The 19,538-nt window shown below is 44.3% G+C and overlaps 1 protein-coding gene across 1 annotated transcript in view; it reads left to right on the top strand.

The window, feature by feature from the left end:
- Positions 1 to 9,519, top strand: part of UPF2 (UPF2 regulator of nonsense mediated mRNA decay) — a 90,549-nt gene extending 81,030 nt beyond the window's left edge. Inside the window, exons 20-22 of the mRNA XM_061126074.1 lie at positions 2,640 to 2,781; positions 4,053 to 4,173; positions 8,237 to 9,519. Of these exons, the coding sequence (XP_060982057.1) occupies positions 2,640 to 2,781; positions 4,053 to 4,173; positions 8,237 to 8,246 (273 nt within the window). The 3' untranslated portion in view covers positions 8,247 to 9,519. The remainder of the gene's footprint in view (positions 1 to 2,639; positions 2,782 to 4,052; positions 4,174 to 8,236) is intronic.
- The last annotated feature ends 10,019 nt before the right edge of the window (positions 9,520 to 19,538 follow it).

The raw sequence follows: 19,538 nt of genomic DNA, 5'->3' as shown, positions 1-19,538 counted from the left end.
GAATGGCTTGCCTTGGAAATGAACCAAGGTTATTGTCATTTTGAGGTTGCACCCAAGTACTGTATTTCGGACTCTTGTTGATTACGAGGGCTACTCCGTTTCCTCTATGGGATTCTTGCCCACAGTAGTAGATACAATGGTCATCTGAATTAAATTAGTCCATTCTCATCCATTTTAGTTCGCTGATTCCTAGGATGTCTATGTTTATTCTTACCATCTCCTCGACCACATCCAGTTTTCCTTGATTCATGGACCTAACATTCCAGGTTCCTATACAGTTCCTTAACCGCATGCAGGTAGCTGGATGCCATCACCGATTAATGAATATGAACTTGGGCAAACTCCAGGAGATGGTGAGGGACTTGGAGGCCTGGTGTGCGGCAGTCCATGTGGTCACAAAGAGTCGGACACGACTGGGCGACTCAGCAACAACAAGTTGATCTTCACAGAAAGATATTCCTAAAGCTCCTTTTAAATAAGAAAAGGTACTGTTCTTTGCAGCATCACCAGACACATCCACAACTGAGTATAGTATCTGCTTTGGCCCAGCTGCTTCATTCATTCTGGGGCTATTGGTAATTTTCCTCTGTTCTTCCCCAGTAGCATATTGGACACCTTCAGACCTTGGGGGACTTACCTTTTCGTGTCATATCTTTTTGTCCTTTTATACAGTTCATGAGGTTCTCACGGCAGGTATACTTGGGTGGTATAATCAGATATAATCTGGGTATAACTAGGTATACCCAGGTGGTATAATCAGGTTTGTCAATCCCTCCTCCAGTGGATCACGTTTTGTCAGAACTCTCTGCCCTGACCCGTCCATCTTGGGTGGCCCTGCATGGCATGGCTCATAGCTTTATTGAGTTATGCAAGCCACTTCACCACAACAAGGCAGTGATCCATGAAGGGGGGCGATCAACTTATACAACAATAAATAATCAATTTTCTTCTTTCATCCCTTTGTTTTCTGAGGCACATATGAAAAATTCACGATACCTGTGTCAGTTTGCACACCCTTTTGATCTTTTCAGAATGTGTAGGCATAAAATTAAAACCTACCTTCAGAAACTTTTGAGCTTTGAAAAGTAAATTCATTTCAGTAGTCCTGAATTCTAAATTCTATGGGTCAAAGTAAGACTATGTGTCTGTATTTTAACAGAAATATTTTTGGTTCAAAGTAGATAGATTATATACTGTGTAACCCATGTAACTTCAGAATGAGGAGTGAAGTCCTTCTTAGTGAAGTTTTGTTTAAGGAAACATTTTTATTGAACTTTATTTTTAAAATGTTAGCAAACATGAAATGAGAGCTCAGAGTACTTGGTTATTAAGTTAAGTTTCAACTCATAAACATTATTTGGAATTTTGGAATATGTTCAACTTTAGGAACATTATTTGAAGAAACATCACTGTTATTTTGTGGTTTGAAGAAGAAAGTATATTTTGTTCTGATTTTTCTTTCTTTATTTGACTTTTGGGTGTTGGTTCTTCTGGTGCAACGTTTTTTCTAGAAATGTGAAATGCGTAGCCTTATAGGAATCTTTAGTTCTTAAGTGAAAGATCTCTTTGTGGACCAAATTTGTGCCCAGAAATAACTTTCTTCTGTAGTCAGTAGGAAAAGAAAAATTTGTACCAGTGAAGTAAATAGTTGAAAAGAAAGGAAAATACTGTTGATAATTTCTTTCTAGATTCAAATGTCTATGAATTAGAATAATGAATTGAAAGAAAATGTCTTATTAAAGCAAAAGTTTTAATGTAATAGAGCCATTATGTAATGTTTTAAAGAATTTTTGTTTCAAACAAATGCAAAAGATATTTATTTTGGTTTAATAGTTGTTAACAATCCTGAACCAGGAACATCCTGCTAAAAACAAAACATTCCATAGATAAGAATTATTCCCCCATAACTAATTGTTCAGTTGCTAAACTCTTTCTCTTTTCCAGCATCACAGCTGTCTTTAGAATATGAAGACTTGATAATCGTAAAGGTGGACTAGATTTGTTCTGTATAGTCAAGAGGGAAGAATTAATTCCAGGGGGTAGAAATGAAGAGGGTGCAGATTACAGCTTGCTGTATAAAACCCTTTCTGACAGTTAGCCGTGTGTGACAGGGTCTGCACAGTGGACAGTGATCCCCTGTTGATTAGATGTGTTGCTTCCGGACAGCGTGCAGGAAAGAGGAGTGTCTGCTTCTCATGGACGTTGAGCCTGATGGCCTTCTACTTCTTACCCAGCCCTCACGGGTTTCTCTCTTAAGTAGAGTAACACTATTGTCTGTTTATGTTTTGAGATGATATTGTCTTTATTGACTTATTAGGAAAGGAGAAATTAATTTTCTAACCTCATTTAGTTCTACTTATTTATTTGGGTTTCCCAGGTGGCTCAGTGGTAAAGAATCTGCCTGCCTGTGCAGGAGACATAAGAGACTTGGGTTCAGTCCCTGTTTTGGGAAAGATCCCCTGGAGTAGGAAATGACAACCCACTCTGGGAAATCCCATGGACAGAGGAGTCTGGCAGGCTGCAGTCCAAGGGGTCCAAGTTGGGAGTGACTGAGAATGAATGCATCCACTGATTTATTTGAAATCTTTGTTTCTTGATTTTCTGAAGCCATTTGTGGTTTCTTTACTTTTTTTTCTCAGTTTAAGATCCTTAATGTACCCATGTCTTCCCAACTTGCTGCAAATCATTGGAACCAGCAACAAGCAGAACAAGAAGAGAGGATGAGAATGAAAAAGCTCACACTAGATATCAATGAACGGCAAGAACAAGAAGATTATCAAGGTATCAAATCATTTCCAGGACAGAAGTGGAAAATTGTGATGCCTTTTGGATTTTTAAAATATACAACGTCAGAGCTATTACTCTCCTTTTCATGTCATGTTTGTTTATATTTAGCCTGAGAAGTTGATTGTTTTTTGTATTCCTTTCTGTCTTTATTTTTCTTTCACTTATTTATAAAATAACACTAATGTAATTTTTATCATACTTTGCTTCCCTTATAATTCAGTTAGATTCTGTACTGTAAGAGCTGGTTTGCAGGTGAGGTAGTACCAAGTTTTAATTGCCTTGTGTTGCCAGTCAACTGTGAGCAAATTATTATTCAGCAAATATCCTCTCTTGTCTGTTTGGGAATCCTGGTCTTGAGGACCCTCTTCCTCCCAGATTTGAGGTCATCAAGTTAGGATTCCAGTTTTAATGCAGACATACTCAGCACACTTGGATTAGCTAAACTTTACATATGGAGTCCAGACACCTTAAAAGGCCCTCAGAGCCATAACATGGCTTTTATATAGTGGTGTACTCACCGACTGCTTTTTGTGCAAGAGATTGTTGTGTAAATAAATATTTGGTTTTCTATCTTTAAATCCCACTTTTAGAATCTTCTTTTTCAGTTGATGCCAATTTTTAAAAAAATAAATGTGTTTATTTATTTGGTCCTGACTAAAGGCATGCAGGATCTTAGTTCCCTGACTGGGTATCGAACCCATGTCCCCTGCAGTGGAAGCATGGAGTCCTAGCCACTGGACTGCCAGGGAATTGCCAATACTCAGTGTTCTTAATAATAAATAATGGTAGCTAACACTCAGTAGAGGTGCTTATTATGGCCAGGTGCTTATGTACTTGATCATAGCTTTTAACCCTCACAATAATTCCATGAGATAAATGAAACTTTATGTTTAGGGAAACTGAACCAAAAGCCCCATAGCTAGTATGTGGCAGAGCTGGGATCCAATCTAATGTTGTTCAGCTCTGAACACCATGCTCCCAACTGTTGTACTCTACTGCTTCTGACACTGTTTCACTGCCTCACAAGACACACAGTTGTGGCCCCATTGACTGTAAGGGAGCGTGATGTTATATGGTGCACAGGAGCATGTCTCCTCTCTTGATTGCTCTTCCAGTACTTCTCAATGATTTTAGCCCATATAATGGTGATTTTTCTTTAGTTAGCTACCTGACACAACTAATAAATTTGATCTCCCTTTATTTGCTTATTGGGAGAAGTACATTTACCATTGTTAACGCCTTTTCTGTTTTGCGCCTAACTACAGAGATGCTGCAGTCTCTTGCCCAACGCCCAGCTCCAGCAAACACCAATCGGGAGCGGCGGCCTCGTTACCAACACCCAAAGGGAGCGCCTAATGCGGATCTAATCTTTAAGACTGGTGGGAGGTATGACGATCTCGCTTGTTTCTGCCTTAGCTAGTTCTTTTTCATGGTGTCTGTGTGAGGAAGTTAGATAGTTCTGGATTGTACCTAATGATAAAGGCCCAAGGATTAGCACAATAGAAAAGTCTTTGAGTTGTAGATATTTGAGGGGACAAAAAAAAACCTGTTTATAAAATAGTTACCTTTTTTTTGTTTTATAAAATCTTGATTTTAGTCATACCAGTATTGGTTTTCATTTTCTTTGATTTTATTGGATTGTTAAAGATTTTCTCTTTTGCATTTATAGAGAGGGCTAGTTATCGATTAATTGGAGAGAAGTCACAGGCTTTTTTGTTAGAATTTCTTAAGCCAGTGTTAAGTAATCATAATGTTTATAAAAACTCAAAACCTGTTGCTAGACTTTGAAGCATGCAGATTGAGTTTGTTTTTAGGTATTTTTTGTTTGTTTTTAAATTATAAAATATCCTGCTGGGATTCGTGCCAGTTCTTCTTAAACTTGAGTTGCCTGATGTGAAATAACTAAAACTGTAAGGTATTTCACATAGAAGATATTCCCGAATAAGACCTCACTCATCTTGTTTTTAAGAAACAAAATTGTTGAAAGTTTTGCCAGGATCTGATCTGAAGACCCTTCCCCATCAATTTCGTTCTTTCTCTTGTGTTTGGGTTATTATCAAAAGTGACATAGGCTTCGCTGCTCTTACAGGTCTGCCTCGGGGTATTAGTGTTCAGACTGAGGCTATCAGAGCCCTCAAATACCAACGTGTTGTTGGGAATAGGCGAGCGGGTATAGGAGAGAGGTGCTGGGGTTGCAGAAATGGTCCATCCCTGGAGTAGTAGCACTGCAGAAAATGCAGATGTTCAGCCTGTGTCTTTACTCAGTAAGAATATTTGTGTTCCTGATAACATTTTACTTTGAACTGTATGCTCAGGCCCTGATAGCTCAGTTGGTAAAGAATCCACCTGCAATGCAGGAGACCCCGGTTCGATTCCTGGATCAGGAAGATCCACTGGAGAAGGGATAGGCTACCCACTCCAGTATTCTTGGGCTTCCCTTGTGGATCAGCTGCTAAAGAATCTGCCTGCAGTGTGGGAGACCTGGATTCAATCCCTGGGTTGGGAAGATCCCCTGGAGAAGGGAAAGGCTACCCACTCCAGTATTCTGGCCTGGAGAATTCCATGGGTTGAATAGTCCATGGTGTTGTGGAGTGGGACATGACTGAGTGACTGTCACTTCACATATGCTCAGACAACTCTAATCAAATTTTAATTGAGGAAACTGGTTTGTCAAACTGAGTTCTCACATCCTTCAGGGTTACTCATGGCTTGTGGGATAAAGTCCCAGCTCCTCACTTGATAACATGACCCTGGATGATAGGGTGCATTCTATTTACTGGCTTTCTCTCCTGCTGTTCTTTGCCCTCCTCCCTACCCAGCTGGCCTCTTAATTCTCCTAGTTACACTGTCTTTTGCCTCTCTCCGTTTGGAACCCTCTTGGGCCCTTCCTCTGGATAACTCTTGCTCCTCCCGTCTGGTCTCACCTTGATACTCAGGAGTCTCACCTTGGTGCCCTGAGTCACGGTGCTTCCCCAAACCTTAAGTGCTTCATCACCTGCCAGCCTGTCTCCATCCCCCAGAAAACTGAGGACCCAGGAAGCCCTGTCTTGCTTTCCGTTTTGTCTCCTCCACAGCTTTTGGTGCCTAGCATGTAGTAGATCCCCAGTAATGTTTGTTGAATGGACAGAGAAACTTCAAAAAAAAAAAATCTGTTTAATCATTTAATGAACTTTCTTCCTATGTTATGCTTCCCAGCACTCTCATTCCCTTTTGTTTTCCTGATTTTGTGAGACTCCAGTTCTTGAGCTACTTCCTTTACCTATTTTAAATCTCTTCCTAAAATACTGATTTGGAAAATAAAATCCTAACTTCTACAGTGCTCTTTAAAATGACCCTCTGTAAGGTCTCATGGTTTTGTGGTATTTTTAAAGCCAGAGCTCTCAAAATGCAGGTATGGATGAATATTGGGGAGGAATACACAAATGTGTAAAAGTGAGTCTCTGAGCCTTTCAAGTACCATGTGTTTTTTGCTGTTTTTTAAACTTAAATTTAAGTGAAGACGTGTAGTCATGTGGAAGAACATTAGCTGATGGGGTGGTATCTTTTGGTGGTTTGGCTCCTCTTTATTTTCTTCTATTTTTAACGCTGGGCAAGATTCATTGGGAAGCTGTTTATCTAGAGCCATGGTCCTCGGCTCTCTGGGTGCTGAATTCCTATAAGAGAAGGCAGAAGAAATTCTGTGAGGTCTGAAGAACTGTTTTCAGTTGACTCCTAACTTAGCCAGTACTCTTTAAAAAATTATTAATATTGTTCGCATTGTATGGCAGATGAAGGGAAATTTACTAGAAACCTGGTTATTAAAGCGGTTTTAAGTTTTTCTTGTCTCTAGATTTTGATAAGGCTCTCAGACATTACTTGTAATGATTTTTATATTTTCTAATCAGTATTGAAATAGGGCTGTAAGTTAAAATTTCAGCCCTTCTCCCTGGGTTTTTATGTCCTAACAAAGTATAAGCGTTTTGCTTATAATGAATTAAAATGGCAATAGCACTCTAAGTAATACAGTTACCCAGGTGTTTTGTAAGGCAGGACAGGGTTGCTTTCCATTCTGCTAGCGTTGAAAAAACTGTGAAACTCAACATCATGGGAAAGATTGAGGGCAGGAGGAAAAGGGGGCACCAGAAGATGAGATGGTTGGATGGCATCACTAACTCAGTGGACATGAGTTTGAGCAAACTCTGGGAGATAGTGAAGGACAGGGAAGCCTGGCGTGCTGCAGTCCATGGGGTTGCAGAGAGTTGGACATGACTTAGCAACTGAACAATAGCATCTTTGGCAAATGTCAGTACTAATACAGTTTACACTCTATAAATTCGTGTGGATTATACTGTTGCTCCTCAAACTTTAAAATACACATTTTAACCATCTTGACTGTCATTAAACTGCTGGTTCTGATTAGTTTCTAACAAGCTGTCAGGTGATGTCAAAGTTGCTGGAGTGTGGACCACTCTCAAGAGTAGTGAGAGATTTTATGGCAAGTGTGTCTCACTTATCAAAGACTGTGAACACTTTTCCTTTATTCACTGCATTTGTCTAAAATATTCTGTTTTAGACCATTGCTTTGTCTTGACATCAGAGAGAGACTGTTTCTTTCTCTCAGGGAATACTCGTGTTACTGACCTTTTCCCTTTCTGTTCAGTTCTGTACAACTTGCAGATGTATCCAACTGAAGATAGACTTTTCCATATCTGCATTTTAGTCTCTGAAAGTTTCTTGCTAATGCAGCTGGCCTTGTGTAGGCAACCTGTGTTAATTTGCTAGAGCTGCCGAAAGATAGCATTGTACACAGTGTGATTCACACAACAGAACTCCCGTCTCACACTCTGGAGGCCGGAATCCAAAGTCAAGGCAGGGTTGGTTCTTTCTGAGGGCTGAGAGGGACAGTCTGCTCCCAGCTCCCTACTGGCTCCTGGTGGTTTGCCAGCAGCCCCTGGCACTCCTGGCTTCCACAGCACCTTCTGATCCCTGCCTTCCTCTTCACGTGGGGCTCTCCTCAGCTGTGTGTCTGTCCAGATGTCCTCCTACTGTGAGAACACAGTCATACTGGATTAGGGGCTCATCCGATTCCAGTCTGGCCTTCTCTTAACTAATTACATCTGCAGTGACCCTTTCTCCAAATAAGGTTGCATTCTGAGGTTCAGAGGTTAGACTTCAGCACATAAATTTGGGGGTTACGCAGTTCAGCTGACACAAACCATGAGTTTTCAGCATCTTAGAAAGTAGTTACAGGAAAGCTGATGGGCCCACCCTCGCCATCACTGTCAGAATTGCCCTATTTAGTGCCCCTCTGCCCCCTCTTGTTTCTTCAGTAGGAATCTGTACTCTCTCTAAAAAGCACTGACTTCTCTGCAGTCAGTGAACAGTGGCTGGTGGTGCTCAGGGGGCATTTTCTTGCTGGAGGGGCATCCTCAGTCCTGGTTCTTTAACATTGCCCTGTTTGTGCCTCTAGGAGACGTTGATCCAGCAGCACGTGTCATTTCATTAGGTCCTGTATCTGATGTTGTGGATAGTGGAGTCCTCCAGCAATTGAATGAGAGCAGTGGACACATCTCAGCATGTCGGTCTAGAGAGTTGCGAATCTAAACCTGGGACAGGCTGGGGCCATGAGGCAGAAACAGCAGCCTCTGCCAACACCGGAACAAGCCGACGCTTCCAGACAAGGCGGAAAAGGCCTTTTGTAATGGAAATCACGTGAGGGTTCATCTTCTCTTGAGAATGGCAGTCAAGAAATGAGGTGGTTGACTTGACTCCTGAGCAGTTACACCAGGAAGAGCGTCAGTGAGATGACTGAGCCGGAGAAGAGACGGTTGTAATGGTAATGGTATGGGGGAAATGAACTTGAGTTTAAACTTGATTTGAGTTTCAGTGTCTCTGAATTGAACATCCCATGTTGAAAGAAGATACATTTGGGGGCTCCAGAACTACAGTAGAAAAGTATAGAGCAAGCAGTAAAATCTTCTAGTGAAAACTTACATGCAGGACAGCAAAATGATGAAAGATATCCAGGTACCAGATAATCCACCAGGAAGGCTTTTGTTTAGGAATCTCTTTCATGAGGAACAAGGGATGGGGGAGAAAAATCAGTTTTATCCACCAGAGTCAGTAATACAACATTGCCTATTAGGGTAAAGGGAAAATGTGAAGATGATTAGTACACACAGCATGAACCCAGATGGCTTAGGGGGGTCTGACACCAGCCTCAGAACAGGGACAGTCGAGCCCATTGTAAGTATCATTGAAAACAAACAGCGTGCCAGGCAGACACCACAGAAGATGGACGAAGGACAGCGAGAAGGGGATCCGGAGATTTTGTTGACCTTCATGGGTTTACAGCCTCTGTCTCTAAACAAAGTATGGAAACAGTAGAGCTTTTATTTTGCTTTTGTTTTTGTTTTGTTTTGTTTTCCCCCCACTACATAGAAATGAGAGTTCTTAGTCTGTTTCTGGCCAATCTGTTAATTTATTAGGATAGTTGTCTTTCGTTTGCTTTCCAGTAGGCATAGTGAATTTAGTTGAAGAGCAAGCACATCTGTAAGCTACAACTTGATTACATCTTTTTTTCCTAGCTGTTTTGCATTTTTTTCTTTTACCATGTTTTAGTTTCTGCATGTAGAATTAAATAAGAAACAAAACTGTAAAGTTGTAACATTTCACATGGAAATGCTGCCCGATCTTCACCAGCTTCAGAAATCTGACCTTTGCCGATGCTGCAATAAAGTGTTGTAATTTAGATTTGGTGTGGTTGTGTCTTATTTGGTTTGGGTGTTGGAAACCTATTAAATGGGTAAATCAGTATCTTCCATGGATATCTTTGTTTTTCATAGTCTTAGAGACAATTTTGTTTGCATTTCACTTGTATCGTTGCTCTCGTTTTAGCATCTGTTATTTGCATTGTTTTCTTGGGTGCCTGAGTCAGCTTAACTTGGGGTCAGTACAGAAAGTAGCCTGTGGAATCCAATCGAATAAACATGTTTAGAAGAGGCTTGAACCAGCTGCAATGGAAAATGCTAGCAGAGCACCATCTAGTCTGGGTGGTGTTATGTTCTTACCTGAGGGTGGGCAGCAGGGTTGATAAACGCTGCCTTAAGGCAGGCGGCTCAGAAGGGAATCGTGAGAACCATTGTTTTCAGCTTCTTTCAGGTGTTCATTCCAAGGTTGACTGAGACAATCCAGAAGGTGTGACTGTAATCACTCTTGATAAAATCAGCTGAGAGTCATTGATATTTGAAAAGAAAAAGACTTAATAAAGTTTCAAAACTCAATTCTCTCAGCCCTGTTTCCGAATGCCCATTGCCGTCTCACTTGCCGGCTGCACTTGGCACGGTATCCATCCCTGAACCAGTGGTCAGTGGTCAAGTGGGCAAGTTCTGTGAAACCACTGGCTTCACAGGCAGGCACGTTAAGAATTGCCTGGAGGAGGCCGCTTCCTACACTCATCCATAACTGGGGTTCACTCAGATTTTAAACATGAAGTTTTTCCACATAGCTACAAGTTTATTTCTAAAGTTTGGCTTTTAAAGAACCCCAAATGTTTTATCTATACAACCTCTCGTTAGAACATCTCACTCTGCGTGGCCGGCACTGGAGTGTCGCCGCGCCAGCTCTGTCTAGTGCTCTTCCCTAGGCTTGCTTTGGATGAAGACAAAATGGAGGTGAAATCAGTTTAAGAATCCTTAGGATGCTCTAAGTAAAGTCACGTTTTTGGCATTCTTATTGTGATGTGTTTTTGAACCTTTGGACAAAGTACAAAGGACAGTCAGCCATCTTCTGTTATCTCAGTAAGTGCTGCTTTCTGGAGGAGTAACTTTGGAAATTGTTGGGTTATTACTCAAATGTGTGTTTCGTTGGAGGAGGTTTTAGTTTTATAGTTATTGGGGAAAGCATTTCAGATTCTGCTGAGTATGTGCATGTATGTCTACAAGCGCTCATTTTTTTTTTTTTTTTTTTTACCTTTTCTTTGGTTTCCTATGTGACACTGGATAGTCAGTCTGGTTGGATTTATGGATTTAAACATTTTGATGAATACTTGGCAACCATGGGAAGGGAAGGATTGATTGACCCCTTTCCGTTTACGAGGCACTGGGGATACAGAGGTGGGGGGTGAGGGAAATCCCTGCTCCCATGGGACTAATACTCTAGTAAGGGAGAAATGTGACAATTCTGTGAAATTAGGTGACCATATGTGGAAACTGCTTATGCAGTGCGTGGCATGTAGGAAGGGTCCACTTGATGGCACTGTTTCTATAATACCTTGTTCTCTCCTTACTTCCTGGCTTGGTTTCTTTCAAGGTGTAGTTCAAGCTTTGTCTCCTCTAGGACACCTTGCTGTTCCCTCATCCCTGATTTGATTTAGATGCTGTCCTTCCCTTGTAGCCCAGTTGGTAAAGAATCTGCCTGTAATGCAGGAGACCCAGTTTCAGTCCCTGGGTTGGGAAGATCCCTTGGAGAAGGAAATGGCAACCCACTCCAGTATTCTTGTCTGGAGAATCCCATGGATAGAGGAGCCTGGTGGGCTACAGTCCATGGGGTTGCAAGAGTCAGATACGACTTAGTGACTAAACCACCACCTTGAGCTTCATCATAGGTGCTGCCCACCTGCCCCTGGGTGGGATGAGATTAATTGCAGGGTGGTGCTCAGCAGCTGTTCTGCAAGAGTTACACAGAACTCCTGTCTGTAGGAGCACCAGACTGGACTGGGGGACCCTGGGAGGTGCTCATCACATGCTCCCCTTGGACGCCGAGAATTCTGAGGGAACTTGCTTTACCCCAGGAAGCGTGTGTGGCCACATTCTCAACCACCTGTCTTGCCGTGTCCACAACAGGACTTTTGCACTTGACCCAAATGCCGCTGAACCCCAGGCTGGGTATGTGATGGGTTCTCATCTGCTTGAGTAGGTGAGCTCAGGAATTTGGAGAGTGGACACAGGTCCCACTAGTCTCCCATTTCCCAGTTCACTCTGACTCTGGATGCTGGCCTGGAGATTATGGGGTCAGCACTCGCAGGGCATTTCTCGTTTGGACTGATGGGCAGAGTGTCAGTCTAGTTTCATGCACTGTTTGTAATCTAGGAGGTAAGCAGGGGGACTTCATATGTCTCCTGAGATCTGTGTGTACCTGTACACACTTGCCACTAAGGAGCCGTCAGGCCTGGAACATTTTCTCACTAGTGGCCCAGAGGCCAGAAACACCTATTCCCAAAGGGGATGTGGAGGCGCCAGGCGGACACCCTCAGTAACTCATTAGATGTTTATTGAGCACCAACTCCAATACTTCCTACTTGAATGAACTTGGGTGGTCATTGACCTCTAAACTTCAGTTTTTTCTCTGTACGACAGTTGACTAGGGTTATCTGAGGAGTTAACGAGATAATGGACTTGAGGGTCTTAACAAAGTGGCTCGGGTTGATATACAGTAAGTGCTCAATAAAGGTTGACTGGTAGTGGTAATAATATTAGCACCACAGCTCCTGTGTGCTATGCGCATGGTACATAGTTGGATACAAAGTTGGCCAAGCTTGGCCCTTGAGCTCATAAACCCTTCAAGTGCGCAGAGAATCCTGTGTTCAGACCTGCGCGGCTGAAAATCAGACAGAACTTCCAACAAGTTCCACTTTATTACCCACAGAAAACTGTTCCTGAACTGCTGTGGGAACCTTTCAGTGAACCAGGCCTGGACCGTGTCCCGTTACCTTGTCAGAGAGAAACAGTATCTGTCTCCCCAGAGATCACTGGCCACTTGATTTCAGGCATAAACCTCTTATTTTCTCAATTTTCCCCTCTATATATCTCTTGCCAGTAACAGGGTTGAATATTAAGGAGAAACGCACAATGTCTTAGTTCCTCTGACTCCAGAAGTAGCACAGGCGGCTTTGGGGTCTTCCAGCATCCCAGAAAAGCATGGGCTTTTGGCTGAAATGCATCCCCCACCCAGGACAGGTCATGGATGGGGGTCAGATTGACAAGATTTAGCCCTCTTGAGGCTGGTGGGGTTTTTGCCAGGCTTCCTCGAGAGGGCATGGTGAAGGGGAAGAAGCGGATGCAGCAGGACAGGCGGCAGAGTTGAAAAGAGGAAGCAGAATTGTCTTCTGCTTTATCAGATCGCCCCCCACACCCCTGCTCGGGTGCAGCACAGGGCACGTAGCCCAGGGTCAGTACGACTTCTGTGTGGGGGGGCCACTGATGTAACGCTGAGCCCGGGAGGGATTGTGAGGTATGACCCAAATCCTCCTGTAATTGATAATCTGTTCCAAGGCACTCATGAATGTGCAGTCTCTTCCTTGATTCTAGCAAGGCAGGGGCGCTGGCTGGGATTGCACACCTGCCGCTCCTTGGGTTAAGTTTCTCAACGGAAGCTTCATTGACATCGCCTGTGCGATGAGAATCATATAGTGGGTTTTTCAGGGTGATGGAGAGTGGAGAGCATTCACTCCACACCTGCCATATGCTAGGCTAAGGTCCTGGTGACACGGCAAATCCTGCTTCTGTGGAGCTTCTGTTCTTGAAGGAAGAACACAGAGGAACAAAAATTTAAGAAGAATATAAAAAATGAGAGAAGCTGGATACTGTGATGCTGAAGGCCCTGTTCTGGGATGGACTTGGCTGCAGGTGAGCTAGGGGGTCTGTGGGGGCCCACATGCAAGGGCTGCTCGGAGCAGGAACACGAAGGCCTGGTGTCCTTAGCCTGAGTCAGGACAACATGGGCCAGTCCAGCTGTCGTCAAGCCTGCCCTGCCCACCCTGCTCCTTGGCTGCTGGTCCCCAGAGTGCTCCCTCATGAACACTGCACTCTAATCGCCTTCCCAGGCTCTGCTTCCCTGACAGACTGCAGCCCATGTGCTCTGGGGGTGAGGTGTCGTGGTCTGTGGTCCCTTGAGCTCGATTCCCTGAATGACAAGGATCAGCCCCTGGAAGACAGGGAAGGACATTCCAGAAGAGTGATTGGAGATGGGGGTATGAGCTTGTCCTGCTTGAGGAATGGAGGGAAAAACCAGTGAGAGGTGGGCACAGAGCTGTCTGTGTCAGAGAGGACTCATGAGCCAGAGGGGGGCATGTGAATTTTCTTCTGGGTGTGGTGTAATTGATTCTGTCTGACCATGGGATCGTCTGGCTGCTGAGTGAAGGTCAGATTGTAGGGGCTGGAGTAGAACTGGGGAGACTTGGAGGCAGGAAATGGTAAGAGCCTGGCTGAGAAACGATGGGGTGATGGTGGAAAGGGGACAGGTTTCCCAGGTAGAGGGGAAAGGGCTGGCTTAGGAGGGGCAGGTGTAGGAAGGGGTGGGATGAAGGGGTGTGGGGTCCTGAGCTGTGCAGTTGGGTGGGCGGGGCATGCAGAGTGGGACAGAGTGAGTGTAGACGGTCCCCAGGTGATGTTCATGTAGGGGTGCTGCCTGGAGGCCCCCACGGCCCCTCTTTGAGAGTTTGCATACCCTGGCTCCACGCCTGCTGGGGAAAAGGGCCACTGCCAAATGGCCCTGGTTTCTGGAGTTGCCTAGCCTGCAGGTGGGCAGGCCAGGGTCTGCCCTGGTCTGAGGCCATGACGTCACCCTGGGCAGGGGGAGGAAAGCACAGGGCCCCTGCTCCAGAGTGCTGCCCCACTGTGCGCTGGAGCTCAGGCCTGCTGTGAGGAGCAGGCCCTGGCAGTGAGCCAGGGGACGCTCCCACTGGACCCTGTGCATACTGGGGAGACGGGCTGACTGTAAACGGATCACTGTTCTGCCTGACCTGATTTTCCCTTCCTTTTAATTTGACTTTTGTTTGTTTGCTTTGCATTGTTTCTGAGAGACCCTGGAGACAGACCTGAGACAGCCCGCACTGGTAGCTGCACACCGGATCAGGCCGGGGCCTTCTGGCCTCAGCCTGCCCTTGGCCCTCCCAGAGGCCCAGGCCTCCCTCTGCAAACCCCTGGCTTCCTGCAGTCACAAAACCAGGCAGACCACACCCACCAGGGCCTCTCTTCCCCTCCTCTTCACCGCCTGCTGCAGCAGGAATCTGATAGAGCCACTGGCCCACACGGCCCCCTCAAGAGAAAGCCTGAGGAAGTACTGGAGGGTGAGAGAGAAGATCTGTGTATTTAGGTCCCTAGAGCCAGCAGCCTGTGACTTTGGTATCCTACCCCTTGCATGGTTCACCCAGGTTTCTGCACCAGCTCCCAGGTGCTCCATTCCTGCTGCTGGATCTGCAGACAAGTACGGAGGGCCAGGGCCTGACAGTCAGCCACCCCAGTGTTACTGAGGGAAGGAAATCAAAAACAACTGCAAAATCCCCTAATCGCATTTTACTTTTAAAAAACTTTTTATCTCTAAATAATTACAGACTCACCAGAGGCTGCAAAAGTAGTCGAGTCCTGCAAACCCTTTGTCCAGCTTCCCCCAGTGGTAACGTCTTCTATGACGACAGTAAACATCAAAACCAGGATATTGACACTGGTTCAACATCGGTAACTAGACTCTGGGCTCCATTAAGTTTCCACAGTTTTTACGTGTGCACCTACGTGTGTTTCCACAGAATGGGATTGCATGTGTAGATTTGCCACTCTCGAGGTACAGAAATGTTCCATCACCACAAAGGAACTCCTTCCTGTGTGCTACTCCTTGATCCCTGATGTAGTAGTTCTTCAGAGAAACAGAACAAAGGATAAATAGAAATGTGTATTTTATTCTATTTTATTTATAGGACTATTTAGGGATATTATAGGAATAGGCAATTACAAATTATGCAGGCTGAAATGTCTCAGAGTCTTTCATCTGCAGACTGGGGAAGCATAAAAGTCAATTCTACAGTTCAACACAAGTCTGAAGGCCTGAGACCCAGAGGTGCTCACAGTCCAAGATCAAGGGCGCAAGAACCGGGGGCTGATGGTGTGAGTCCTCTCTGAGTCTGAAGAAGAGAACCAAGAGCGCCCTTATTTGAGAGCAGGGGAAGACGGACGTCCCAGCTCAAGCAGAGTGAGCAGGTACCCCTTCCTCCACCTTCTTGTTCTTTCCATGTTTTTGATGGTTTGGTGGATGCCCGCACACATTGGGAAGGGCCGTTTTCTCTACTCAGTCTACTGATTCAGGTGCTCATCTCTTCTGCAGACACCCTCACGGACACACCCAGAAATGGTGTCCCATCAACAAACTGCGCATCTCTTAGCTCAGTCAGGTTGACACATAAAATGAGTCATTGCACCTGGAAACAACTAACCTGGTTTCTTCTGTAGAGTTTTGTCATTTTGAGAGTGTTGTGTAAATGAAACTGCACAATATAGATTGATGATGGATCTGTGATACCCTTGAGATTCCACTAAAGCCAGTGCATTTGGTTCCTTATGGATGAGTGGTAACCCTGTTGGGTGAATGTCCCTGAGTTTAAACATGCACCCTATTGAAGGACATTTGTGGTGTTCTCAGTTTGAGGCTATTTCAAATAAAGCTGTTGTAAATATTTCTGTGCAAGTTTTTTTTTTTTAATTTTGATAAAATATACATAAAATTTACCATTGTAACCATTTTTAAGTGTACAGTTTAATATGTGTACAGGTTTCTGTGTGGATGTGAGTTTTCAGTTCTCTGGGACAAATCCCTAAGAGTACAATTGCTGAATCATGTGGTAAGTGCATGTTTAGTTTCTTAAGAAACAACTGCCAAACTGTTTTCTGGAGTGACTGCACCATTGTCCATTCCCACCAGCAATGTAGGGGAGATCCAGTTTCTTCACCTTGTTGCCAGCATTTGGTCTTATCACTGCTTTTTTTTTTAATTTTAGCTGCCATAGTCAGTGTATACTGGTGTCTCCTTGTTATAATTTGCATTTCCCTAATGGCTAATGATGTTAAGCATCTTTTTGTGTGATTGTCATTCATATATCCTCTTTGGTGAAATGTCTGTGTGTGTCTTCTGCCTTTCTAATTTAATTAAAAGCAGGGTCTGCTTTCATGTATTGTTTTTGAGTTTTGAGAATTCTTTCAATTCTTTTAGAGATTCTAGATATAAGTCAGATATGTGGTTTTCAAATGATTTTCTCCCAATCTGTAGCATGTCTTTCATCCTTTTAATGGCATCTTTTGCTCAGCAGAAGTTTCAAATTTTGATGAAGTCCAACTTATCTTTTTTGGTGATAACTCTCTTTTTTGCCTAGCCCTAGATCTCAAAGGTTTTCTGTTGTTGTTCTTTCCTAAAAGTCTAATAGTTGTACGTCTTACATTTAGGTCCATGATCTACTTTGAGTTAGCTTTGGTATAGGATATGAGGTTTAAGGTTTCCTGTTTTTGTTTTGTTTTTTTTTGTGCCCATGGATGAGCAGTCACTCCAATGCCTTTTGTTGGAGAGGCGCCATTCTCCATTGGGTAAGTTTTACACCTTCATCAAACCAACAACAACCACAGAACCTACCATGTGGGTGTATTTCTGGTGTCTCTGTTCTATTCGACTGACCTCTGGGTCTGTCACTTCACTAATACAACACTGTTCTACTGTAGCTCTATGGTGAGTCTTGATATCAGGAAGAGTGAGTCCTCCTACTTTATTCTTTGTTAAACTTGTTAGCTGATTTAGTTCCTTTGCCTTTGCATTAAATTTTGGAATAAGCTCGTCTCTGTCTACAAAGTATCTTCCTGGGATTTCCATAGAAATCGTGTTATTATTTTTGAGCTGTCATGGATTAAATGGCTTTTGTAATCTTATTTTCAGATTGTTCATTACTGATATCTAGCGATGCAGTTGAGTTTTTTACACTAGGCTGGTATCCTGTGATGTTGCTCAACCCAATCTGTTCTAGTAGTTGTTTCTAGTAACGGATTCATGTCATCTGCAAATACAGTTTGACTTCTTGCCTTCCAATCTGGATGACTTTTCTTTTTCTTACCTGATTACATTGGCTAGAATCTCCGGTACAGTAACCAGTAGAAGTGATTGGAGTAGGCATCCTTGCCTTGCTCCTGATCTTTGGAGAATCATTCTGCTTTTAACCATGTACTATAAGAACTACAGAGAACACCATATACTGACCCAATACCAGGGTCCTGAGAAAGGGGGAGGGTTGGGTGAAGGCAACTGGAGCTCCTTCCCAACACGATGGGTTGGGAGGAAGACAAGCTTACCGAGGTCAGGAAATCTGTGAATCTGTACTGACATCCCAGTGTGGGAACTGACAGCTGGAGAAGACAGTCTCAGCATTGCTGATGCTATTGCAAGCTCAGCTGTCCTTCCCTGACAAGGTCGACCTCCTCTCCCTCCCCGCCATACCCGTAAATGAGACAGACAGCCTCTAGGGGTCCTGTACCCTACAGATTGTGTCTCATGCCCCATCACTCCAGAGTTGGGGGCTAGAGTGGGGCAGACAAACTGAGAGGCTCCCAAGTATTCCAGGGAAGAAAGGCAGGACCAGACATGTCAAACTCTTGCCCCAGGACCCCTGGGGCGGCTGCCATCAATAAGAATCCTGTGGACCTTCCTCCCCTGTTAGGAACCTTTCCTCCATTGATCCATTCACTTATCTAATGCATTTGTCTGATACCTGTTAGGTGCAAGGCATCGTTTGAGACATGATATGGGATGAAATAGACTAACGAGGTCCTTACTTACCAGACAATTGTAGTTTACAACAGAGGGATGCATCTTAAATGCTTATACCTTAAGAACAATGTGAGCCCTGGGACAAGAGAAGCATAAACTAAGTGCTGTGGTTGTTCTGAGAAAGGAAACAGACACGTGCGTGTCTGTGTAGGGGTGTATGTGAGGGGGGTGTTGTTAGGCCAAGTGGGATGGGGGCTGTGAACAGTTGTGGGGGCTGTAGGCAAGCTGAACCCTAAATGATGTACAAGATTTTAACTGACGACTGGCAGGAGCTTTGCAGGCACCGTGACTCTCAAACTCTCATGAGCATGACTCACATGAGGTCTTGTTAAAGTGCAGATTCTCTTTCCATGTGTCTGGGGAAAGACGTGAGAGTTCTGACAAGCTCTCAGGTGGGGCAGATGCGCAGGTCAGAGGGTCACCCTGAATAGCAGGAGTGCAGAGATTGCCTAATGTGATTTGGCTGCAGAACAGTGGGAAAGGAGGAGAGCAGAACGGGAGAAGGAGGTGGGGGCCAGATTCCAGGCAGAGGAGTTTGAACTGTATTTGGCAAGCAGTGCACAACCTCTGAAGGTATTTGGGTCATGCCATGAGCCAAGCTGGACGTTAGGAAGATTAGCCTGGAAATTACTTAATGGAGAGACAGAACAGGCGAAACTAAAGGGACATCCATCCATGTGTCCACCCATCCCTCCATCTATCCACACATCTGTGCACCTACCTAACGTCTGTCCGCCATCCACTAACATTTGTTAGACACATATTATGCTCCAGAGCCTGGGGAAGGATGGAGAAGACCCAGTTCCCCGCCTCCCAGAGCCCAGAGGGATTGAAAGATCTACGCTTAAAGAAGTCTGGAAGCAGAAACACACTGCCAGAGGTGACATCAGAGACAGAGCTCCTGTGAGAATTTCTGGACAGACAAGGGTTTCCTGCTGGGGTTCCAGCCATCTTACTGACTCCAGGATGGCAGAGACAGAAGGGCCTGTCTGCCTGGGCTGCCATAACCAAGTTTCGCAGACATTTGTTTCTCACAGTTCTGGAGGCTGGAAGTCCAAGGTCAAAGTGTCAGCAGGGAGACTTCCCTGGTGGTCCAGTGGCTAAGATTCTGTGCTCCCAATGCAAGGGGGCTGGGTTCCATCCCTGATTGGGGAACCAGATCTCATATGCCTCAACTAAGAGTTTGCATGCCACAACTA

This window comes from Dama dama, chromosome 23 (genome assembly GCF_033118175.1).
Source record: "Dama dama isolate Ldn47 chromosome 23, ASM3311817v1, whole genome shotgun sequence".
Taxonomy (NCBI): domain Eukaryota; kingdom Metazoa; phylum Chordata; class Mammalia; order Artiodactyla; family Cervidae; genus Dama; species Dama dama.
Note: the sequence above shows the minus strand (reverse complement) of the source record. Positions and strands in the feature narration are given on the sequence as shown.